The 14,066-nt window shown below is 45.3% G+C and overlaps 1 protein-coding gene across 1 annotated transcript in view; it reads left to right on the top strand.

Annotated features, from left to right (window-relative positions):
• The first annotated feature begins 288 nt into the window (after positions 1–288).
• The window catches only part of SNX19 (sorting nexin 19), a 35,713-nt gene continuing 21,935 nt past the window's right edge, over positions 289–14,066 (top strand). The window contains exons 1-8 of the mRNA XM_039334536.1: positions 289–2,731; positions 3,215–3,353; positions 4,586–4,686; positions 5,354–5,473; positions 6,982–7,112; positions 9,516–9,603; positions 9,705–9,882; positions 12,004–12,133. Of these exons, the coding sequence (XP_039190470.1) occupies positions 1,082–2,731; positions 3,215–3,353; positions 4,586–4,686; positions 5,354–5,473; positions 6,982–7,112; positions 9,516–9,603; positions 9,705–9,882; positions 12,004–12,133 (2,537 nt within the window). The 5' untranslated portion in view covers positions 289–1,081. The remainder of the gene's footprint in view (positions 2,732–3,214; positions 3,354–4,585; positions 4,687–5,353; positions 5,474–6,981; positions 7,113–9,515; positions 9,604–9,704; positions 9,883–12,003; positions 12,134–14,066) is intronic.

Here is a 14,066-nt window from a genome sequence, read left to right as displayed (position 1 = left end):
GTTATTGTTACAAATGTTTTTATTATGCATTGATCATATTGTAGTGTATTCTGTATTATTCTTGCAATGAATACAATGTTTCTTTTATTTACGATGTTTTTTTCTTCTATTTATTCGTGTCCTCCTTTTTGTTGTAAAAAAGCTGGTCACCTTATTCTCAAAAAAGTCCAGTTGTCTTTTTTTTGGGGGGGGGGGGGGAAGCATCTTCATGTTGAACTGGAGACCGCAATTTAGGAGCTCGGGGGGGGGGCAGAAGAAACCCTGCCAGAAGCGGCGATCCAACCAAGCCCACGCGCACAGCCTCGATCGCCAGGTGGCACTGCGATTCCCCGACGCGCCCGGGCTCGCTTCCTTCTTGGCAGCTCTTTAGCGGGCTGGGGAAGGGCCGGCCAGGCCAGCCGGGGTTGCAAAGCTCCAGCAAAACGCCCGGTCGGCTTGCAAAGGAAAGGCCGGGCGGCGGGCGAAGGAGACCTTTGGGGCGTGGGGTGAAGGTGGGCGAGCGGGTGGCGCGCGCGAGAGAGAGCCGGAGGGGCAGATACGATGACGCGGCGCAGGAGCCTCCGGAGCGCGCGCGTGGGAGGAGCGGGCCCAAAACGTCAGCAAGCGGGCCCCCCCTCCTCGCTTTGCAAACGGGACGCTCGTGCGCTGAGTTGAGCTGATTCGTCTTTTTGCTTATTTTCTTTTTCTCCCCTCTTTTTTTTTTTGCATTTTATATTTTTGCATTGCTACCCTTGGAGAGGCGCATGCCGTGCAGCCTCTTGGGGAAAACAAACAAACAAACAAACAAACAAAAAACAAAACCCGAGAGGATTTATTTGCATTTATTTACTTGTGTATTTATTTACTTATTTACTAAAAGAGGGCTGAGCGCCCTCGCTTTGCCTTTTTTTCCGGTTTTAAATTGGCTTTCCGATGGCAAGGGAAGCTGCAAAATGGACTCTGTGTCGACTAAGCAAGAGAGATGGGCGGATGGGTTTTTATGAGTTGCATCCCTCACCCTGAATGCAAAGCCACCTATGGGGGAGCCATCCCGTTATTTTTAAAGCAATAGAGCCTAATTTAAGATTAAGGTCCGAAGAAGATGCTAAGGATGCCAGAACAAGGTGGGGGACTGGGCGATCTGTCTGGCAGTAGGAAGCTGATGGCCTTAGGGGCTCTAGTGGGCTGGTTGCTGGTGGTCCACTTACTGGTCAATGTTTGGTTGCTTTGCATCTTATCAGGCTTGTTGGCCTTACTGGGGGGCTGGTTGGGTTCCCAAATGATGGTGGGCACCAGCCACAAAATTCACCTGGAGAGGTTTCTTCCCCTCGAAAGCTGCCCCCCGAATCCCGAGGCAAAGAGGGAGTTGGATGAAGAGATCCGGAATATTATTCAAAAGATCATTCGGGATTTTGTATCTTCCTGGTACCGGTCTGTGAGCCACGAGCAGAACTTTGAGAAGGAGGTTGAAAAAGCAATGATGGGGTTGGCTCTGGAGCTCAAAAGGAGGATGCTTCTGGTGGACAAGACGGCCTTGACCCAAAAGGTCCTCCTCCTGGCAGGGTGCCACCTGCAGGCCTACAAGAAGGTCCAGGAGAAACGGAAGGAAGCAGAAAGCCTTGGAGACCCTTCCGAGGAGGCCAGTAGACTGTGGCAAGCCTACTGTGAATTCTCAGAACCTCATTTGGCTGTTCAAAGTCCTACACACCAGGTGGAATATACTAGGCGCATGGTGGACTTGCTGCTACGTGTCTTGGTGCCCGAGCCCCATCTGGAAAGCAGGACTGGGCGCTTTGTGGTGGTGGAGCTCGTGACTTGCAACGTGCTGATGCCTGTGATTAACAAAATGGCAGATCCTGACTGGCTCAACCAGCTGTGGATTGGCCTTTTCTCCAGGAAGGCCACCGGCACCACCGAGGTAGTGGAGACTTCCCCAGAAGTATCGCCCGCCTCCTCAAGCCAGCCCACGGTGCCCAGTGTTTTGCCCCTGGTCCTTCAGCCAGAAATGGCTACTGAGGGTGATAAAACCCTACCGAAGGATTTTGAGCCTTTCAACAGGAACGTGGTAGATAATTTGGAGAACTTCTTGGTGGAGGGAAAGGAACCAGTTGACCGAGCGCTGAGCATTCCCATGAATGAGAAAGATAATGGTAGCGTGGCTGCACCCCTACTTCACTCTGCTACCCTCGGGTCCTTCTTCCCCAGTGGAGACTTGGAAGTTGAGTCCCCCATGTCTGATGCAGGGAAAGACTCTAGTTCCCTGATTGTTGTGTCCGCAGAAGAGCTCTTTGCTAGCTCCCTTCTTGATTTGGAAGGGTCTGTTGAGGTGGATGCAGAAGACAGTTTGGGCGAGAAAGACAGGTGCGCAGAGGATATTGCTGAGGGCTTCCCCTCTGAAGCCAACCTCCATGCCGCCTCCCTCGGCCCATGTCCTGACATCCACATAGAGCCAGTTGCAGAAGACACCTTAGCTTCTTTGACTGCTCTTTTGGAGGATCCGGAAAAGACTTTCTTGAGACGGCCATCCTACCTGGTGAAAGAGTTGGAGCCACCTGGAAGCTTGGCACACAGCCCTCAAGATCTGCCAAGTCTGCTTTCTTCCTCCCCCACTGCCCCTATGGGCACCTTCAGCTTTGAGCCACTCAGTCCTGATGGCCCTGTCATCATTCAGAATCTGCGTATCACTGGAACAATCACTGCTCGGGAGCATAGTGGAACAGGATTCCATCCTTACACCTTGTACACTGTGAAGGTAATCCTGGTTTCCTTCCTTCCTCCTTCCCTCCCTCAATCCCTGTTTTTCCTCCCTTCCTCCCTCCCTCCTTCCATTTTTCCTTCCTCCATTTTTTCCTTCCTCTCTCCCTCCCAAGCAAATCAAATATGATACATGCTTGAAAATCTTTGTTTTTCATCAACAAAAAAACAGAAGCTAAACAGCCAACCAACAGTGTTTCTTGTCACGCCATCCCAAACATCTGAGATGACCCTTCTGAAATGCCAACAGAATCGGCCCATCTCTTGAAGTCAAGTCAAGCTTTAGACCAGGGGCCTTCAAACTTGGCCCCTTTATGACTTGTGGACTTCAGCGTGCCTGGCTGAGGAATTCTGGGAGTTGAAGTCCACAAGTCATAAATGGCCAAGTTTGAAGAGCCCTGCTTTAGACCATTATACAGTACAGGGTTTGGTTTGGCAAATAGTCACCTCACTCATGATGGTGTTTTTCTTCTTCCCGTAGTATGAGACAACATTAGACAGTGACAGCACTAACAGCCTCCAGCAAGTGGCATACCATACCGTGAACCGAAGGTACCGTGAGTTCTTGAACCTACAAACCAGGCTGGAAGAGAAACCAGATCTACGGAAGTTCATAAAAAGTTAGTCCTGAATTCCTTTTCTGTAGAACAGTGGTTCTCAACCTTTTTAATGCCGCGACCCCCAACCGGTCGTAAGTCAAGTCAACCGGTCGTAAGTCAACTGGTGCAGCACCATTTGCAGAATGGGACTTTTGGCGGACTCAGCAGGGCAGAGACAGCCTGGATAATTCCTATTGACTTTGGAAAGCCAATAGAATTAGACTCTATTCAAGAGAGTCTATTCTATTGGCTTTCAAAAGCCAATAGAATAAAAGGGAGTAGCACAGCTAAGGAAAAGGGGGAAAAAATGGCGGACTGCGTTGTTTGGCGACCCCCGTGAAATGGTCGTTCGACCCCAAATGGGGTCCCGACCCACAGGTTGAGTACCACTGCTGTAGAATCTTGTTATAGGCAAAGTGGGGGTTAATTAAGTTAATGTAGAATGTCTTATCTTGTTTGTTTTTTTTCTCTTCCCCTTTTCTATCCACTGGCGATTATCATTGATCATTTATTTATTTCATACGGCTCAGCAATAGGGTGCATAAAACAACATATAAAATGTGTATTAAAATGCACATAGTTTATATTTTGATACACATTATGGTTAAGTTGGGGACAACAATTTAAATGAACCATCTGCAAAATGTCTGGATATATTGTCCTTGGCCTAGGCAACTTCGAGGAACAAGCTTATTGTCAGAAAAATGGAATAAAAGCAGATAAAGGCATAGTTAGGCTAGTTCTACACCTAATCTCTTTTCACAATCTCTGTTTTAGTTTGAAGCACAGTTCTCTGGGGCACTTAATCCAATAATGTTGACTTTTCTGACATAGTATGCTAACCCTTGATCATCTTTTTGATATTAACCCTAATTGGGCAGGTTCTCACAATCTTCTGGACATTAATTTGACATGAGTCAAATTAATAGAACATAGACAGCAGAAACCACCAATCAAACAACAAATCATATTATGACCTAGTGCAAGGTTTCTCAACCTTAGCAACTAGAAGATGTGTGGACTTCAGCTCCTAGAATTCCCTGGCTGGCTGGGGAATTCTGGGAGTTAACATCCACATGTCTTCACGTTGCCAAAGTTGAGAAACACTAGCCTAATATGATGTAAAACCAACTGAAAAATGCTGGGTTTTATTGCAAGCAATTTGGAAATCTATATTTTAATCATGAATGATGAGCTAGTATGATTAACATGGCAGTAAAATTACTCTTTGTTTTTTTAAAAAAACATGGCAGACATAAAAGGTCCAAAAAAACTGTTTCCGGATCTTCCATTTGGTAACATGGACACAGAGAAAGTTGAAGCCAGAAAAAGTCTCTTGGAATCGTTCTTGAAGGTCAGGATTTCTTCCTGCTATTCATTTAAATCTGGCCTGGTTTTATTGTCATTTTTAAAAACTCACGTAAAAAATACCTCATAAACATAAAAGGAATAGCAGCCAGTGCAAATGTGATCCTCCCTCTTTTTCTTGTCTACTTCAGTATTCCCCTCGCTTCAAAATGTTGAATGCGGCCCTCTGCTCTTAATTATGACCCACCTCTGTCCTAAACCTCTGGTGGGATTGTGTCAAGGATGAAACTTTGGCAGCTACGTGCCTCTGCGTTTCATCTTGCTTTTAGGGGTGGATTAAGGGGTGGAGGGATGTTACTTTCAAGTGGGTTAAATGGAGAAATGAAACCTCTTCGATTCAGCTGAAGTCCGTGGGAGCCTGAAACCTTGTCAAGGACACCAGAACAGGTGTGGATTTGAAGCAGACAGTTCCCATAACAAAATGATATGAATTACGTAAGACGTTAGGGGATTTGGCTGGGAAAATGATTGTTTAAGTCTACGAATTGGTGTGGGAACCTCAGAGTCAGTTTTGCTTCGACAAAACCCTGCAGAGTGTTCAGTAAACAGTAATTTTCGGAAATGGAATCAACCTAGAGTTTTATTTGGATTCCCCAGCTGGATGTTGACAGAATTTTTCTTTGCTTCACTGCTTGTCTGCTTGCCCGTTGCAGCAACTATGCGCAATTCCTGAAATTGCCAATAGCGAAGAAATGCAAGAATTCCTGGCCTTGAACACGGACGCAAGGATTGCCTTCGTCAAAAAACCATTTGTGGTCTCCAGGATTGATAAGGTAATGCATTTGATGTTGTTACACTCCTATACATGATTAAACCAAACCAATAAGCTAGCTTCAAACCACTTCCTCCAATAGCTCTTAATACCTGGTGGGTATTTGAGGATTGTCCAGGTCCATTTCATTCTCTGGGACCTGATGGACATCAGATTGCCTATCCATAATTACTTCTTTAACTTCTTGTAAGATATCACGTTCATGATATCAATTATGGCAGAGGTCCTCAACCTTTTGGGCATCAGGAATCAGTTCTGTGGAGAAAGGTTTTTCCACAGACCGGAGGGTGTGTGGTTTTGTGTGCTGCCTGCATCCCACAGATGGGCCTTTGCTTGTTTGTGCAGACTGGTTGATGGCATGTTGTGGCTCAGTACCAGTCCATGGACCAGGGGTTGGGGACCCCTGAGCTATGGCATCTGGTAACCTGGTCTTCAGATGACCTCTTTCATTGTGTTTGAGTTTTCAAGCAACAGTTCAAAGATTTTTTTTCTATATCATTTATTCAAAATACTTAAACTTAACTTCCACTATGAATACTTCCAATGACTTATCTTGTTTAACTCCATCAGGTGTTGACTAATTTATTCTTGCTGTCCAAGGATGCTCTCTCTTTTATAGTACTTGTATTAAATTATTAGATCTATATTATAGAGATAAAACTAATACAATTTAAAAAGTATGAAGATGTATAAAATTTGTTTGAAAAAAATTAAGTGCAGAAAACAAAGACCCTCCAAATTGATTTAAGAACTAAGGTTTGATTGAACCTTGAGTTTATAAAAAGTTACATTAATGGCTGAACGGAATCCTACTTTTTGCAAGTCATCACAAAAACGTCACGTTACTACCGTGTAATCACAAAAAACGACAGTAGCAACAGAAACCAGCTGTCCAGAATACATATAGGTGATCTCAAGATCTCTCCTTTCTCCAGAGAGATTTCTGTGATACAGATCCACCCTCCATCTGTTGTTTTGCACTGTAATTTCTCCTGCTATCTACAGGACGTCAGTTTGCCATTTCCTCACCGGAAGTCTCCCCTGTCCAAGATACTCTCAACACTGCTGTCCAGCACTCCATGCAGTCCTCGACTTACAACAGTTCATTTAGTGACCGTTTGACATTACAACAGCACTGAAAAAAGTGACTTATGACAACCACTGCAGCATCCCCCTGGTCATGTGATCCAAATTCAGATGCTTGGCAGTTGACTCATATTTATGATGGTTGCTGTGTTCTGGGGTCATGTGATCCCCTTGGGTGACCTCCCGACAAGCAAAGTCTAGGAAGCCAGATTCACTTAACCGTGTTGCTTACTTAATAATGGCAGAGATTCACGTAACAACTGGGGCAGTGAAAGTCGTAAAATGGGGCAAAACTTAACAACTGTCTCAGTTAACAACCGAAATTTTGGGCTCTGGTCCTATGTTGTGGTCCTATGTTGTAGTTCTATGTCGAGGAGTACCTGTGCTGTCTTTTATGTCAGTGAAGGTTTCCTTTTATTGCAGATTGTAATGAACGCCATTGTGGATACATTAAAAACGGCGTTCCCCAGATCTGAGCCACAGAGTCCTACAGAAGAACTGAGTGAGGCAGAAGTAGACGGGAAACAGCAAAGTGATGGAAAGAAAGCCAGCAGGTAAGAGTTCCTGTTGAGCTCGAATGTGCAGATCCATAGTAGCAACTCTTTTCTGCAGCCTGAAGTCATACTGCCATGGATATCTTTATTGGGTTCCCTTAGGGCAGTGGTTCTCAACCTGGGGGTCAGGACCCCATTTGGGGTCGAACGACCATTTCACGGGGGTCGCCAAACAACGCAGTCCGCCATTTTTCCCCCCTTTTCCTTAGCTGTGCTCCTCCCTTTTATTCTATTGGCTTTGGAAAGCCAATAGAATAGACTCTCGTAAATAGAGTCTAATTCTATTGGCTTTCAAAAGCCAATAGGAATTCTCCAGACTGTCTCTGCCCTGCTGAGCCCGCCAAAAGTCCCATTCTGCAAACGGTGCTGCACCAGTTGAGTGGTCCTCGACTTACGACCGGTTGAGTAGTCCTCGACTTATGACCGGTTGGGGGTCGCGGCATTAAAAAGGTTGAGAACCACTGCCTTAGGGAATAAACTCTCCGTGCCTGCAAACATTAATCCATGTCTTGACATGAGTCTAGTCCTGCTGGTATTCTTCAAAAATGATCAGGTCCAAGAAAGGGCAAAAATACTTCATACTATCCTTCAGGAATAGCTGTTTGATTATTCTGGGTCTTTAGTGGTGATTATGGCTAATAGTGTTGGAATTATTAAGTTGACTATTAAACTTTTGCTGGACCTGAGGGAACGGTACTGTTCGGATTCTTATCTGTATTCCCCCCCCCCCGTAAGAGATCTAATTTCAGTAAAGGGATAAAATGGGGGGGTGGGGGGAGGAGATAACTGGGTTTTCAAAATCTTGGCTGGACCTGACATTCCTAAGCGGTGAACAGACTTTTTGCTTTGTCTTAAGAAATCCCTTAGAGTGTTTGACAAATTTGTGTTTTCTAGTTTGATTGTGTGAATGTGCAGTGTCCCACTGGACTCTCTGCGGTCTGCTTTCCCCTGCTCAATGTGTTGTCCACTTTTGCTTTAAAATGGTCCACTGGAAGGGTGCCTAATGTAGATGCACATTAGATTGTGCCCAATGTAAGGACCTGCCCCAGTTGGTCCCTCAGGCAAGTAAAAGTCTTGACTCTGTTGAGGTTAATCGAAAGAACTTGTATTGAGAAATAGCAACAGCAATAGCACTTAGATTTATGTACCGTTTTACAGCCCCCTCTAAGCAATTTGCAATGTTAGCATCTTGCCCCTAACAATCCGAGTCCTCATTTTACCGACCTCAGAAGGATGGAAGGCCGAGTCAACCTTGAGCTGGTCAGGATCGAACTCCTGGAGTTGGGCAGTGAGTTAGCCTGCAGTACTGCATTCTAACCACTAGGCTATCACGGCTCTAATGGATAAGCAGGGGTAGGCAACCTTGGCTCTTTTATGTCTCGTGGACTTCAACTCCCAGAATTCCTGATCCAGCTATGCTGGCTCAGGAATTCTGGGAGTTGAAGTCCACGAGTCATAAAAGAGCCAAGGTTGCCTACCCCTGGGATAGTGGATACAGAGAAGTCAGGCGGAATCTGAAGGTCCCACGCAAAGCGCACTAACAGAGTCTTAGAAATTTGAATGCACTTTCTTTTTCCTTCTTCATGAGAAATAGGCAGAGTGTTGTCTGAGTTGCTTTCTCAGTTTGTCAGGACCCCAAACCAAGGAAGACACGGCTGGGGTTCTTCCAAGCAGATATACAGGTAGTCCTTGACTTATGTCTATAACTGAGCCCAAAATTACGGTCATAAGTCACCTACAGTTGTAAGTCAAGGCATCAATGTGACCGGAAGTAATTTTCTGGCCTTCGCAATGCTTGCTAAACAAACTCATTCATTTGAATGACTCCTTTTTTATTGTTGTTGAAAAAAATGCCAGAAACCAAAAGCCATCATGAATCCTCACGTGATCATGGACTGCAGTGAGGAGTATTAAAGCTGACCCACCCGACATATCATGTGGCCACAACAGGGCGGTGTGACCATTTATGGTGGCTGATGGTGGCTTGTGGACAGTAAAACACCCATTCTGTGGTTTGTCTAACTTCAAATGGTCCTAAAAAGACTGGCCATTAAGTGAGGACTACCTATATGCCACCATCATGTGCTTCCCAGTGCACACACAAGCGCAACATGAGGGCAGAAGAGAAACAGGCACAAAGATGCAACATGTTACTTAAATGCAAAATGCTTCCTAAAGTAGCACCTTCTGGTATAGACCTTGGAAAGGATTTGCGAAGCCACACACTGTGTGTTTTCTCTCACTTGCTGACAGTGACGTGCTATTGACATTTTTTGCAGCTGCTGATAATCACAGGAATTCTTGTGGAGTGGCCAACCGTTGGAAACAACCCATCGATGGGAGTGATTGAGTTCCTCAGATTAAATGAATGAATATTGTGTTTTCCTGCCTCTCTTTTCACAGGCCTAAGCTGAAATTCCCATCTGGCAAAATGCTGAATGTGGCCGGAACACAGGAGAAGATTTTATATTCTTTCAGGGAAGGCCCGAACGTAAGTCTGTCTTCAAGGCCGAGAAGTGTTGAAAGAAAACTTCCAATAGTTAGCAGAAAGAGGTGTTTCTCCGTTTTGTTCCAATCCTCCTCTTCTTCTAGGTCTCCGAATTCCTCTCCCTGGCAAGGATGGAGTCCTTTATTCAGAACCAGGAGAGATTGATGGAGGCCATGTCCGGCCAAGGTCCAGAGAAAGAGGAGGATGAAGAAGCTCCCTCAGATTTGAATCCAATGCCTGTAGAGATGCTACAGCAAACAGCAGATGAAGAGACAGATTCTGGTATGTCCTCTCCAGCTCCAAAATATGCTTCTTTCTGCTCCTGTTTGTTTCACATGCTACTGTTTTTGTAGGGCGTCTAGGTGTTCTTCAACACTGCTCAACCCAGGTTAGAAATTGCAAATTTCAACTCCACCATTAACATCCTACGGGTTGTTAGAAGCCCAAGTTAAAGAAGGTTGGAAACTGCGGTCCTACAGACCTAAAAAATGCTCAGTTCGGGAACTAAATGACCCCTACTGTGGCAAACATTTTGTGACCTGGCAAAACGAACACTCGTGGCAACCATTTTGTCAAAGTGTATTACACATACAGTGCCAGATGGGCCCATCAGCCCCAGATAATTGGAATTCTTTGAAGTGGACAGCACTGACCTATACAGATTGATTGACGGCTCATTAAAAGACACCTTTTTGCCTATTCTGTCGTGAGAGGTCGTCAGTTTCGAAGGCTAAAAAATAGAGCTTTTGAAATAGAAATGGTCTCCATTGTCAAATCTGTGATCGACCACAAGGTGGCAGTAGAATAGCATGAATTTGAAATAAATCTTCATGAATAAGTACTGAGGGTTTAAACCAGTACCGAATTAAGGACCGGCTTGCAATAATCTATTAAAGGCTTTTCCTACCCACCAAATTCTTGGGATGCAAATGATGGCCTGTGCTGAATTTATGGGCTGGGGAAAGGTAAAGAGGCATGGAGACTGAGGATGGGACGGGACAGAACAGAACAGAACAGAACAGAACAGAACAGAATAGAATAGAATAGAATAGACAGAGTTGAAAGGGAACTTGTAGGTTATCTAGTCCAACCCCTCACCCCAAAAACAGGAGACCATTTCTACCAGATGGCAGTCCAGTCTCTTCTTGACAGGTTGTCAAGAAGCAACTGGACTGTCATCTCTAGAGACGAGAAAGCTTGGGATGTCATCTCTAGAGACGAGAAAGCTTGGAAAGAAATGAAGCCCCTCCGTTCTTACTCCCTGGAGATTTCTCAGGCATCAGCATCTCTTTATAGCAGTCCTGGAAATCAAATCAGTTGTTTCCCGATCTTCTGAATGCCTGTGGCTTCTCACATTGCAGTGCACCGCAGTTCTTAGATGGTTCCCGCATATAAGTAATGATTAAAGCCGAAGCTGCTCAGCTCTTAAGATCAGCCAAGGTTGGCTACAGCTAATCCTTGAGTTACAACTCTAATGGAGCCTGCCCGTGATGGTTCCAACTTGTGGCGATAGTCAAGTGAGGTGCCCATGTGATCGTCTTGCTTAATGACCCCATGCCTGCTCTCCCTGATGCGGTCATTAAACAGTGGCAATGGCAGCATGTAATACTTGCACAAGCAGAAGAAAAAAATGATGAGTCTACGTCTGTAGGCTGAGTGAGGCCTTCTGTCTGGATTCTCCTTAATGTTTTGTTTTTATTCTGCAAATAACTGCTTGATTAACCATTTTCTCCCTTGCTGACTGATTTGTTTTATTGCCTTTAAGAAGGCACAGTAAACGCATGGAAATCTTGTGGCTAACCTGATTAAGCCAAGGAGAGTTGCCACGTTTTGTTCTTTAAGGAGGGATAAAAGCTATTTTTACACTTTTTAAAATCCTGACTTTATTATTTTTATAAATAACTCAAGGTGGTGAATATGCCCAACACTCTTTCCTCCTTCTACTTCCCCACAACAAGAATCCTGTGGGATGGTTTGGGATGAGAGAGGGTGACTGGGTGAAAGTCACCCTGCCTGCTTTTGTGCCTAAGATGGAACTAGAACTGACGGTCTCCTGGTGATTGGTCCCAAGTCACCCAGTCAGCTTTCAGGCCTTAAATTAGAACTTCTGTGATTGGCTCTGGGTCACCCAGCCTGCCTTTGTGCCTAAGGTAAGACTAGAATTCACAGTCTCTTGATGATTGGGCCAAAGTCACCCAGGCAGCTTTCATGCCCGAAGCAGGACTAGAACTCACAGTCTCCTGGTTTCTAGCCTAATGCCTTCACTAGTACCCCAAGCTTAATGGTTAAGTGCATACTTTTCATGGTGATGTGATCTTTAGTATCTCAACTGGACTTAGGAAAAAAAATGAATGGACAATAGTGAAGTGGTAAGCCTTGTGTAAAAGTTTCTTATGTTTGCAGGAACAGAAACTTTGCTGGCCGATATTGTTCTGGACCTTCTTTGTCTGATCATGGTAGACCAGTGGAGTTGGCTATGGTCAGAGAACATGCAGAAGATCCTACAGCTGCTCTTTGGGACATTGATCCAGAGGTAAGGTTTTAGTGTGCAACCAGAATTGCACAGTTGCTCTTGATGCGGGTATCAAGCACACCATGGTTTTGAGTTGATTCCAGAAATTGGAGGCCCCAACAGGAAAATATTGTTTTCTTAAATTATCACCTGCCTTCCCAGTGCCTGGAAGTTTTCCAGAGATGGTCTTTCAGTGATCTGCAATGATAAGAGCCCTAGGGGCGCAGTGGTTCGAATGTAGTACTGCAGGCTAATTCTGCAGACTGCCAGCAGTTCAATCCTGGCTCAAGGTTGACTCAACCTTCCGTCTTCCCAGGTCAGTAAAATAAGGACGCAGATTGTTGGGGGCAAATATGCTGACTCTCTAAACCGCTTAGGGAGGTCTATAAAGCACTGTGAAGAGGTATATAAGTCGAAGTGCGATTGCTATCCTTCCTTTCTTCTTTCCTTCCTTCCTCCCTCCCCCTGTCTCTCCCTCCCTCCCTCCCATGGTGGTGCAGTGGTTAGAATGCAGTATTGCAGGCTGACTCTGTCCACCTGCTAGCAGTTCGATCCTAACCAGCTTAAGGATGACTCAGCCTTCCATCCTTCCGAGGTCAGTAAAATGAGGACCCAGATTGTTGGAGGCAAGATGCTGACTCTGTAAACCACTTAGAGAAGGCTGCGGAGTGGTATATAAGTCTACGTGCTATTGCTATCTCCTAATTCTTTCTCACTCCTAAAAGAAGTTGCCCACCAGGCCCCAAAACACTGTCCAGAATAAGTATCCCCCACTGAAACGGACTTAAGCATACCAACAGAAGCATGCGTTTGTTAACTGACCAGCTCAGTGGCGACGTGGATGTTGAATTTTTGCTGATGGTCTGTTCTTCTCCCCCATCCTACCCCTCCCCTCCTTTCCCTATAACCGTCAGCCCCAAAGGACAGCTGTCTGGGGTACGAAGGACATCATACTCACCGTCTGGCTTATTTGAGCTATTTGAGGCAAAGGTTGCCAAAAAATGTTGAGGTCAAGGGGATGCTAATAGGTACAAGCCTGCTGATTTTCTTTTTAAAGATAACCAGGTCAGGAAGAATGAGGGCGTCTCTGAAAATGAGCTTTTAAAAATGGAGCGAACAAGCGGGAAGTCGATACCCTTGAGAGAAGATGCTTTGAGCACGAGGACATTGAGGGGAATGTCATACCTCACTCAAATGCTGGACTGTCACCAGCCCGGGCAGCTCTGATAAAGATGTATGCTTCTTTGAAGAGAGGAGGATGACATGGAAGCGAGTCCTAACCGAGCGGGCTTGCAAAATGTTCCCCGCACAACGTTGCAACTTATATATATATATAAAGGTAGTTTTGGGCTTCCAATTTTGGTCCGGGTTCAGCTGTTGTAGACCACAAGGCTAGAAGTTGCGTGCAAAATGGAAGGGCTTAATGTCCCCGCCTAGAATTTCTTTCTTTCTTTCTTTCTTTCTTTCTTTCTTTCTTTCTTTCTTTCTTTCTTTCTTTCTTTCTTTCTTTTGTCTCCTTCTCTTTGTTTTCTTTTTCTTGGATGTGTGGTCCTCAGCTTATGACCACAATCGTGCCCAACGTTTCTGCCGCTAAGCAAGACATTTGTTAAGTGAGTTTTGCCCCCTTGGATGACCTCCCTCCCTTGCCACATGCTGTTCAGGGAATCGCTGCAGTTGTGAAGTCAGCAACACGGCTGGTCAGTGAACCTGGCTTTCCCATTGTCTTTGCTTGCCAGAAGATCACAAAAGGGGATCACCTGACCCCGGGATGTTGCAACCGTCACATATGTGAGATGGGTGACAAACAGCTGAATTTTGATCACGTGGCCACGAGGATGCTGCAGCGGTCATAACTGCAAAAATGGTCATAAGTTGCTTTTTTTCAGTGCCGTTGTAAACATCGAATGGTTACTGGAAGAATTTTGTGTGGTAAGTCAAGGACTACCGATAAACC

The sequence above is a fragment of the Crotalus tigris genome, unplaced genomic scaffold, assembly GCF_016545835.1.
Source record: "Crotalus tigris isolate CLP2741 ecotype Arizona unplaced genomic scaffold, ASM1654583v1 scf7180000017631.5181431, whole genome shotgun sequence".
In the NCBI taxonomy this organism is placed as follows: Eukaryota; Metazoa; Chordata; class Lepidosauria; order Squamata; family Viperidae; genus Crotalus; species Crotalus tigris.
Note: the sequence above shows the minus strand (reverse complement) of the source record. Positions and strands in the feature narration are given on the sequence as shown.